The following is an 11425-nucleotide window of genomic DNA, read 5'->3' on the forward strand; positions in this document are numbered from 1 at the left end:
CATTATTGGACAATGTCACAAAGGTCACCCCCAGGTCTCACCGCATGAGTGACACAGTTAGCGGTGTGCTCGGAGTTTGTCGGCTTGTATCTCTGGTTCGCCGGAGCTGGCTTGTTCATAAACCTGACAACAGAGAAGCAAATCATTCCTTCTCATGATCATAAACCGAATGAACAATGACAGCACAATGAACCCTTCAAACAAATATAAATGGGGTCACAGATAATGGCACTCCAGAACATAAAAAAAAACACACAAAAGGATCTACAACCACGTGAAAGACAAACCCATCCAATTTGGCTGGTTAGTTGGAGCCTCGAAGTCCGTCTACAAAATACGTACAAGGAAAAGTGAGTTTATGGGTCAAAGTGGAGTAAATAAATAATGTAGCAAACTCCATAACACGTGTTGTTTACGAGCGGTAAGTTCCACGAATGTAACGTGAGGTGACTTGGTAAAGCAACCTTGCATTGTTCTTTCCACTTATTGCGACTTGATTACTCGTGTTTGGACAAAACCTGTTCATCCTGTTTAAAGAAGCCATGGCGGTGTAGTCATCATTGGTGATTGACGAGGTTCGAATTTTTTTTTTTTAAATATATAAACACGAATTGTTTTTCTTTTCGGGACATTTCAAAAGATAAATTAAAGAAAACTTCTCGGTGCTCGATAATGTCAAGAGTCATAATATTAAAAAGGAAATTCTATTTAAAAAAAAAAAAAAAACAACCTGTTAGTTTAATGTAATCGAGTGGAAACCAGAGAATGAAACGTCACGCACGGCCACGGGGAAACATTATTACCTGGTCTTCTTTCGGCAAATGTCCCGACACAGCTTCAAAAACTTGTCTTGAGCGCATTGGCAAACATTCTGCCTTTCTTTTCGATCCATTTAATTGTCCTGCAAAGAGCGAGTGTGTTTTTAAAATGTCACGTGAAGAACGACCTGTGGTAGATCACGACTTCCGCCCGTGCTACGTCTCCATGGAAACAAAGTGCCTCCGTTAAAACATCATTCGGTCCGAACACCGTCTGTACATCGCGACGCACGAAGCCGCCACGGCGGACCGTGTTTTCTGGGTCAAAGGCAGCTTCCTTCGCTCATTGGCTGCTTCAGGTGGGTCATTGGTGGCCACGCCCAGGACGATAGCCAATAGGAAGGCTCGGTTTAACGAGGGCGTGGTCACGTCGAGAGTGATGCCTCATTGTATAAAGACGAAGATAACCCTGGGTGTGAAGAACCCCGAGGATTACGGTTACATTCCTTCGTTGGGTGGGAATGGCATTCGTCGTTGAGTTCTTGCACAATCGAATGCGAATACGACATGCTGCCTGCTGTGTTGTCAGTAGTAGTCCAGGAGTCCAGAAGGTTTATTCAAGTGAAAAGCGCCGGAACGTTTGACCTCATGGGCTGATGGGGTCATCCACCGACATCACAAAAATGCATTGCTGCCGGGTCTGATCCGTGGCTTTCCCCCCGAAATCACTCAATGAGTGACGCCATTACCGAAAAACCTAATTTCCTCAATATCTAGCAAACTATGCATGATAATACCACGAATAAGGTGTCCATACCTATGTTTTCATGGTCAATCATTACCTTGATGCTATGCATATTGCTAGAAAATGTATAGTTTACCACGTAAATGCATGGTTCATCCACTAAATTAGCGACGCCATTACTGAAAAACCTAATTTCCTCAATATCTAGCAAACTATGCATGATAATACCACGAATAAGGTGTCCATACCTATGTTTTCATGGTCAATCATTACCCTGATGCTATGCATATTGCTAGAAAATGTATAGTTTACCACGTAAATGCATGGTTCATCCACTAAATTAGCGACGCCATTCCCGAAAAACCTAATTTCCTCAATATCCAGCAAACTATGCATGATAATACCACGAATAAGGTGTCCATACCTATGTTTTCATGGTCAATCATTACCTTGATGCTATGCATATTGCTAGAAAATGTATAGTTTACCACGTAAATGCATGGTTCATCCACTAAATTAGCGACGCCATTACTGAAAAACCTAATTTCCTCAATATCTAGCAAACTATGCATGATAATACCACGAATAAGGTGTCCATACCTATGTTTTCATGGTCAATCATTACCTTGATGCTATGCATATTGCTAGAAAATGTATAGTTTACCACGTAAATGCATGGTTCATCCACTAAATTAGCGACGCCATTACCGAAAAACCTAATTTCCTCAATATCCAGCAAACTATGCATGATAATACCACGAATAAGGTGTCCATACCTATGTTTTCATGGTCAATCATTACCTTGATGCTATGCATATTGCTAGAAAATGTATAGTTTACCACGTAAATGCATGGTTCATCCACTAAATTAGCGACGCCATTACTGAAAAACCTAATTTCCTCAATATCCAGCAAACTATGCATGGTAATATCACGAATAAGGTGTCCATACCTATGTTTTCATGGTCAATCATTACCCTGATGCTATGCATATTGCTAGAAAATGTATAGTTTACCACGTAAATGCATGGTTCATCCACTAAATTAGCGACGCCATTACCGAAAAACCTAATTTCCTCAATATCCAGCAAACTATGCATGATAATATCACGAATAAGGTGTCCATACCTATGTTTTCATGGTCAATCATTACCTTGATGCTATGCATATTGCTAGAAAATGTATAGTTTACCACGTAAATGCATGGTTCATCCACTAAATTAGCGACGCCATTACCAAAAAACCTAATTTCCTCAATATCTAGCAAAATATGCATTTTAATATCACGAATAAGGTGTCCACACCTATGTTTTCGTGGTTAATCATTACCTTGATGCTATGCATATTGCTAGAAAATGTATAGTTTACCACGTAAATGCATGGTTCATCCACTAAATTAGCGACGCCATTACCGAAAAACCTAATTTCCTCAATATCCAGCAAACTATGCATGATAATATCACCCATAAGGTGTCCATACCTATGTTTTCATGGTCAATCATCCCTGATGCTATGCATATTGCTAGAAAATGTATAGTTTACCACGTAAATGCATGGTTCATCCACTAAATTAGCGACGCCATTACCGAAAAACCTAATTTCCTCAATATCTAGCAAACTATGCATGATAATATCACCCATAAGGTGTCCATACCTATGTTTTCATGGTCAATCATTACCCTGATGCTATGCATATTGCTAGAAAATGTATAGTTTACCACGTAAATGCATGGTTCATCCACTAAATTAGTGACGCCATTACTGAAAAACCTAATTTCCTCAATATCTAACAAACTATGCATGATAATACCACGAATAAGTGTCCATACCTATGTTTTCATGGTCAATCATTACCTTGATGCTATGCATATTGCTAGAAAATGTATAGTTTACCACGTAAATGCATGGTTCATCCACTAAATTAGCGACGCCATTACTGAAAAACCTAATTTCCTCAATATCTAGCAAAATATGCATGATAATATCACGAATAAGGTGTCCATACCCATGTTTTCATGGTCAATCATTACCTTGATGCTATGCATATTGCTAGAAAATGTATAGTTTACCACGTAAATGCATGGTTCATCCACTAAATTAGCGACGCCATTACCGAAAAACCTAATTTCCTCAATATCCAGCAAACTATGCATGATAATATCACCCATAAGGTGTCCATACCTATGTTTTCATGGTCAATCATTACCTTGATGCTATGCATATTGCTAGAAAATGTATAGTTTACCACGTAAATGCATGGTTCATCCACTAAATTAGCGACGCCATTACCAAAAAACCTAATTTCCTCAATATCTAGCAAACTATGCATGATAATATCACCCATAAGGTGTCCATACCTATGTTTTCATGGTCAATCATTACCCTGATGCTATGCATATTGCTAGAAAATGTATAGTTTACCACGTAAATGCATGGTTCATCCACTAAATTAGCGACGCCATTACCGAAAAACCTAATTTCCTCAATATCCAGCAAACTATGCATGATAATATCACGAATAAGGTGTCCATACCTATGTTTTCATGGTCAATCATTACCTTGATGCTATGCATATTGCTAGAAAATGTATAGTTTACCACGTAAATGCATGGTTCATCCACTAAATTAGCGACGCCATTACTGAAAAACCTAATTTCCTCAATATCTAGCAAAATATGCATGATAATATCACGAATAAGGTGTCCATACCCATGTTTTCATGGTCAATCATTACCTTGATGCTATGCATATTGCTAGAAAATGTATAGTTTACCACGTAAATGCATGGTTCATCCACTAAATTAGCGACGCCATTACCGAAAAACCTAATTTCCTCAATATCCAGCAAACTATGCATGATAATATCACCCATAAGGTGTCCATACCTATGTTTTCATGGTCAATCATTACCTTGATGCTATGCATATTGCTAGAAAATGTATAGTTTACCACGTAAATGCATGGTTCATCCACTAAATTAGCGACGCCATTACCAAAAAACCTAATTTCCTCAATATCTAGCAAAATATGCATTTTAATATCACGAATAAGGTGTCCACACCTATGTTTTCGTGGTTAATCATTACCTTGATGCTATGCATATTGCTAGAAAATGTATAGTTTACCACATAAATGCATGGTTCATCCACTAAATTAGCGACGCCATTACCGAAAAACCTAATTTCCTCAATATCCAGCAAACTATGCATGATAATATCACCCATAAGGTGTCCATACCTATGTTTTCATGGTCAATCATCCCTGATGCTATGCATATTGCTAGAAAATGTATAGTTTACCACGTAAATGCATGGTTCATCCACTAAATTAGCGACGCCATTACCGAAAAACCTAATTTCCTCAATATCTAGCAAAATATGCATGATAATACCACGAATAAGTGTCCATACCTATGTTTTCATGGTCAATCATTACCTTGATGCTATGCATATTGCTAGAAAATGTATAGTTTACCACGTAAATGCATGGTTCATCCACTAAATTAGCGACGCCATTACTGAAAAACCTAATTTCCTCAATATCTAGCAAAATATGCATGATAATATCACGAATAAGGTGTCCATACCTATGTTTTCATGGTCAATCATTACCCTGATGCTATGCATATTGCTAGAAAATGTATAGTTTACCACGTAAATGCATGGTTCATCCACTAAATTAGCGACGCCATTACCGAAAAACCTAATTTCCTCAATATCCAGCAAACTATGCATGATAATACCACGAATAAGGTGTCCATACCTATGTTTTCATGGTCAATCATTACCCTTACGCCCGCATTATTTCTAGAAAATGTATAGTTTACCACGTAAATGCATGGTTCATCCACTGAATTAGCGACGCCATCACCGATAAACCTATTTTGCTCAATATCTGGAAAAATATGCATGATAATACAACGAATAAGGTGTCTACACCTATGTTTTCATGGTTAATCATTACACTGACACCCGCGTTATTGCTAGAAAATGTATAGTTTACCGTGTAAATGTTTAGTTCACCCACTCAGTTGGCAAGGCCATTGCGGAAAACCTCATTTTCATTAATATCTGAAAAACGCTGCATGATAATATCACAAATAAGGTGTCTTTACCCATGTTTTTTTCTGGTGAAATATTACAATGTCAACTCTAGTGCTTGAAAATGTTGAGTTCACCCTGAAAGTTGCCTACTGGAGTCGTACCATCTCATGTCTTTTGTTTCAATGTGGCAAATAATGCATTGGTCTCTGTCTCTTTTTGTTATTTACAGATCATGGAAAATGACGCCCCCGTTCGTATAATAATTTGCAAAGAAAGAGGAGAAAAGACACGTGCCCTGAAGTGTTTCAATTCCAGCAACTGGGAAACAGCCAAAAATGCTGTGAGACAGCGAAAGGCAATTCAAAGTGAAAATGTTGAACTTTGCTGCAGAGACTGTGAAGCAATCCAAGACCACAGCACAAAGAGCGAATGTGGCAGAGGGAGTCAGGGATGTCTTTGGACGAATCTTAGCTGTTGCCGCTGAGACAAGCGATGCATTTGATCTGCATCACATTCTTAGCTGCCCGGTTACTGAAGTACCACTTTTTCTTGCCCATAGCGATGGAACTCCCCTGCAGATGGACAAGGCATCTCTCACAAAGAAATTTGAAAGCAGACAGGAAGTGTTTCTCGATGACAACAGTCTTCCCACAATAACAGCCGCAGTGATTGATGGCGATATTATCCTCCATGAACGGATAGCTCAGGTGAAAGACTTACGCAGACTCTTTTTTCATCACGTGGCAGGACAAAATTCGCGACACAGAGGTCTTGGAATGGGCCAGAATCGCCAGCGTCCACACCCTTCTAAGGAAAGTCCAAGCCAGATGAGCAGGTCATGTTGTTAGAATGCCCGACAGTCGACTGCCAAAACAGCTTCTGTATGAAGAACTGTGTCAGGGTAAGTGCTCAGTAGTGGGACAGAAGAAATGGTTTAAGGACTGCCTCAAAGTGTCCCTCAAACACTTGGACATCAACCTCAGCACTTGGGAATCTCTTGCTCTGGACCGTCCAACCTGACGTAGCAAGCTCACCACAGGAGCCCGTGCAGCAGAGAACAGACGCACTGCAGAGGCCCAGAGGAAAGCACTGCCCGCAAGGCCCAGGCTACCTCCACTTCCACTGCAGCACCCATCCATTTATGTCCTACGTGTGGGCGTGCCTTCCGCGCCTGGATTGGCCTCACCAGTCACTTCCGGACCCAAAGTCACCAATCTTCCAACTGAAAGTGAAGTCATGGTCATCTTCGAACCCGATGGACGAACAACACAACACATCCTCCATGAAACCGTGCTGCAGCACAGCAAGTCAACATATGCAGCCATGGCAAAGGATCTTTTGGCAAAAATATGTTTGTATCGTGGGGAGAAAATCCATTTAGTGCTCGACAAGTACTAGTCACCATCAATCAAAGATACCGAACGAAACCTGCATCGTTCAACTACTCCTCAATCATTCATCATTACTGGACCTGACCAGGCTCAGTGACAGAGTGGCACAGAGTTACTCAAAAGTGGATCATTCAAGGAAGAGTTTGCCCGGTTTGTAATAGAGGAATGGAAGAAGCTCCAATATGGTTCAATTCTTGGAAGAAAAACACTAAGTTTCACATGGCGTGTGTATGAAGATGAAGAACAACGAGGATGATGTGCTGCAAATAGAGGACCCGAATCACCTCCAATGACGACATGAAGAAGCTGACACACTCATTGCCTTTCAAGCAAACATTTCCACTGGTAACATTCTAGTAAGGTCCACTGATACGGACATCTTCATCATTCTGCTTGGGCTTTCTGGAAGGTCAGAAGGGATAAACATCATCATGGACTATGGATCTGGCAACCACCAAAGGTACATTGATGTCACTAAACGAGCTGACATTCTTGAGAAGAACCAGACTGGTATCACTGAAGCACTAATCGGCCTTCATGCCTTGACTGGTTGTGATTTCACATCGTGTTTCTACAGAAAGGGCAAAGTGAAGCCCTTCCAGCGGATGGAGTTAGATGCAGCTCATGTGATGGCATTGCGATCTCTAACAGCTGAGGAGGTAGACGTCCAAGCTGTTACATCCTTTGTCTGTGTGCTGTATGACTTTTCAGAGATCATGGAGATATGACAAAGTTATTCCATCAATTCCTTGCTCAACGAGCAGTTTCATTTGTTTGTTTGTCTGTCCAGGTGATATCTCAGCCATCCTTTGAGCTACGGAGCTTAGATTTAGGGACAAAAGTGATGATGTGCTTTGGCAAAAACAGTATTTTAATATTTTTTTGATTAATCAATTAATTGATTAATTACTTCATTATTATTGATTTAGTAATTACTTATTTCTTATATTTCTCATCCTGGCAATATCTCAGGCACCTTTCGAGCTCGGAGGCTGATATTTTGGACATGACAGTGAAGTGACCAAGTGATTTGGCTTTAAAGGTATTTTTGATTTATTGATTAATCAATTAATCGATTAATTATTCATTTTTCGATTAATTACTTAATCTTCAAAAAGTTACACATTCCGATGAAACGGTGCTGGTCTGCCATTCGGCAATTGATTGAGAAATTAATTATTATCCGTTCATTTCTTGATTTTAATTCTGCAATTAATCAATCGATTATTGTGCACCGCTCCCTCCAAATTCTGACTCCATGTGCTGGAAGGTGACATTGCAGGGCGCCCAGCGATGTCGCGTGCTCGAGGATTGTTATTTATTTACCCCCGAGGACGGGGGCAGTGTACTTTGAATGTACCGCTAATTGTTTAACTTTTTTTCTCAGCAACCACTTGTCCAATTGACACAAAATTTGCAGGGTAGAGCGACCCCTCCCCCCCCCCGCCAATATAGAATATTTTAATGATATTTGTGACATCATAGACCATGTTGTATGGCAGCCATCTTGGATTAAACACGAAAAATTAAAACATGATATCTCTGAAACTGCTGATCGGAAAAAAATTGAAACTTGGCACATATCATTGTACTCCCAATGGAGAATAAAGGATTGAAAGGATGGCGGCATCGGTGAAGTGGGAGACCAGCCATAAATGTTTCAATCGAAATCCTTGTTTACCATTGACAGTGTGTATGTTCAGGCCGTAACATTTTTGACAATTGAGCTTTTGTCATCAAATGTTCAACAAACCTTCACTATGAGATTGTGGAGAACACAAATGAATAAAATGCACAATTTTTTTTAACTGTTGTTTTCGTCAAGTTTGGTTCGAGTACAAAGCGGATGCAGATGTGCTTTGGATTTTCAGATGCTTTCCAGTTTATTTATTAGATTCGATTTTCGTGTTTTTCTGAGGGTGGTGGGGTAGGGGGGGGGTGGGGACAGTTAGGTGTGCAATTTTCTTTTTTTTTCAACAACCGACACATTCACAATTCACAAGACTGTAAGACCCACACCTACAACAATAATCTATAAGAATCAACAGATCTCGATATCCATTAGCACAACAACCACACAACACACCCAGCCAATCACAATCTCCGATAAGCCGTACAGTGTTCCAAACTTTATGGAATGTTGCTGCTGCAAATGCAGTGTCTTGGGATGGGTTATCCTGGCTGGTTTGACATTGCCTTCCCAGTATCACAAGCTCCCAGAACCACTTATACCAACTTCCCTGTACCACTGCATACCCATTTATTCGAGCTAGCTCATGCATTAAGCCATTATGTGCATGAATCTTAAATGCCACTCAAGCCTTAATGATTACAGTTATATCTTGACCCTTTCATTTCCTGTAACTACAAGCTGGTTTGGGTTTTATCTGAACCATTACTGCAGTAATGTTCAATCAAAAACCATTCCAACCACTCCAACAACCCCTCGCACTCCGTAATACCGTAATGGATATAATACCATAACGCCCATTGCTTGCTGTCTCATGGTGAACTGAAATATCCCCTTATTTTTTCCCAAATAGAATTTGGACCATCATTGACACTTGGTGCTCTCTGTATGGCCTTTGTTGCTGATGCTGGTGCTGGTGGTGGTGGAGAGAAAGGTAGTGTTTGTGGTGGTTCTGGTGGTAGGGGTTGGAGAGACAGGAAATGTTGAAGGGGTGTTGGTGAGGGGAATAGGTGGAAATACAGTAACTTGGTAGGGGACAGGTAGTATAGATGGTGTTAGGGTTAGTAGTAGGAGGAGGGGGAGAGAGGGACAGACAAGTGGTGGTGTATGATGGTGTGTCTGAAGGGGGTGGGGGTGTGAAAAGATATTCAAATGTAATGCAACAGGTATAACTAGAGGCCTGGGATAGACCACTTACCTTCACACGGTTGCTGCAGGTTTGAATATTGTGTTTCAAGGGGTACCCAAACGTTCAGACCACCTCGATGCTAATCTATCCATTGATACCCTACAAAATAGATGTGTCTTTTTCTGATTTCCAAATTATAAACGAGGTAAATTTGTGATTAAAAGTCATCATCTTCTTCAGATTACCCGTGACGTCACACATGAAAGTAGACCACCAGATCTGTACTGTATATGGGTTACAATGTTACATCGTGATATGATTTCACTCGAATGGCGAATAACTTTCGATTTTCCACAAATGTGCCTCGGCGATGCATTCTTGGTGCTCGAATAGTCATACAACGAGGTGGTTTCATGTTACACCAATGGCCAAAACACCATAAGTTTGCCAGAAATAGGACGAGGTTTGTCTGAAATACCCCAGTGTGGATCGGGCCGACAACATGTTCGCTTTTTGTGCTCAGAACATGTTACAGAGCACTGTTATGAAACAATAGAGATTGCTAGATCTTGTGGTTATCTGCAATGATTGAGAAAGAATGCCATCCCCACGATTAAGCAGAAGAAACAGCCGTCTCTCGGAACTGTAACACCATGTCTACCCAACTACCAGCACATGTACATGGACGATTTGAGAGGTGAATGAAACACCTGTTGCCATTGCCCAACAGTTACCACAAGAGCACCTGAAAAATAATTATCTCTTCCAAACACAATTTCTATAAATCAAATGAACGACCATCTGTTTATGGTGAAGAGAAAGTAGAAACCGGATGTATAATCATCCACGACTCCCAGAGGATTTGTCCTTGGACGCTTAAACTTTCAGGGTCCCCTCTCCACTCCACCACCCTCCCAGTCAACCACCATCCCTACAACACCAACCACCATCCCACACACCCCCCCTCCAGAATCATCACCCCCACAATACCCACTCTACCATCCCACACACACCCTCCACCCTCCCTCTGCCCACCTTCCTTCTCCACAATCCATAACCACTGGGGAAGGACATCAACACCTCACCAACATGACGGTGGGACACGGCACAGACACAACCGGCATCCGAGGAAAGTAAGAAACAAGACGATCCCATAACATATAAGGTCAGCCTGTGACGGTGGGTCAAAGCATTCGTCGCCCATTTTGTCTGAGGTGTGTGAGTGTGCCTGGTGGTGTCTGAGTGCTGTCGGGCGATGACGGGTATTTCTACTTGAGTAACATATAAACAGATTTATCAATTAATACAAAATCCATCCCTTATTGACCATTATTTGAACGGAAAATCGACCCAACCGAGTTGAAGTGATCATGTGACTGACCAGTGATTTCATCTTGACTGACCATCTTCCTCTGAATCGCTCGCACAAGGCTCTAAATGATTCGGATCCACAATTCCCCTGAAAGCGTTTCCATCTCTAATTTTGTCTCCAATAGTTTCTTCAAAATCCCACTGATCAGTTTCAACATTCTGAGAACCTTCAGAGTTGTTCATGACAGTGGAATCAGAATCAGAATCCTTGCTCTCCATGCATTGATTCTCTATGTTCAGATCTGACGCTCAGATCAAGATGGCTTCCAGGTGTGACGTCACAAGCGAAATTGAAAAT

General features: G+C 40.9%; 1 protein-coding gene and 1 long non-coding RNA gene across 12 annotated transcripts in view; one reads left to right on the plus strand and one right to left on the minus strand.

Moving 5' to 3' along the window:
* LOC147012344 (monocyte to macrophage differentiation factor-like) overlaps window positions 1–1096 on the minus strand; it is a 118884-nt gene extending 117788 nt beyond the window's left edge. For 10 of the 11 annotated variants that reach the window (XM_085856423.1, XM_085856428.1, XM_085856422.1 and 7 more), the window contains exons 1-2: window positions 804–1096; window positions 42–123 (exon numbers count right to left, since the gene is read on the minus strand). In XM_085856423.1, the coding sequence (XP_085712549.1) occupies window positions 42–123; window positions 804–892 (171 nt within the window). In that variant the 5' untranslated portion in view covers window positions 893–1096. Of the gene's footprint in view, window positions 1–41; window positions 124–803 lie in introns of those variants that run through there. The other variant, XM_085856431.1, reaches the window with a different exon arrangement.
* Window positions 1000–8745, plus strand: LOC147012347 (uncharacterized). Its single transcript, XR_015051579.1, has 2 exons — window positions 1000–1117; window positions 5776–8745. It is a non-coding gene; the product is annotated as an uncharacterized LOC147012347 (long non-coding RNA).
* Window positions 8746–11425: the final 2680 nt, after the last annotated feature.

Source organism: Eptatretus burgeri, chromosome 15 (genome assembly GCF_056783735.1).
Source record: "Eptatretus burgeri isolate ZD-2024b chromosome 15, Ebu_testis_v1, whole genome shotgun sequence".
In the NCBI taxonomy this organism is placed as follows: Eukaryota; Metazoa; Chordata; class Myxini; order Myxiniformes; family Myxinidae; genus Eptatretus; species Eptatretus burgeri.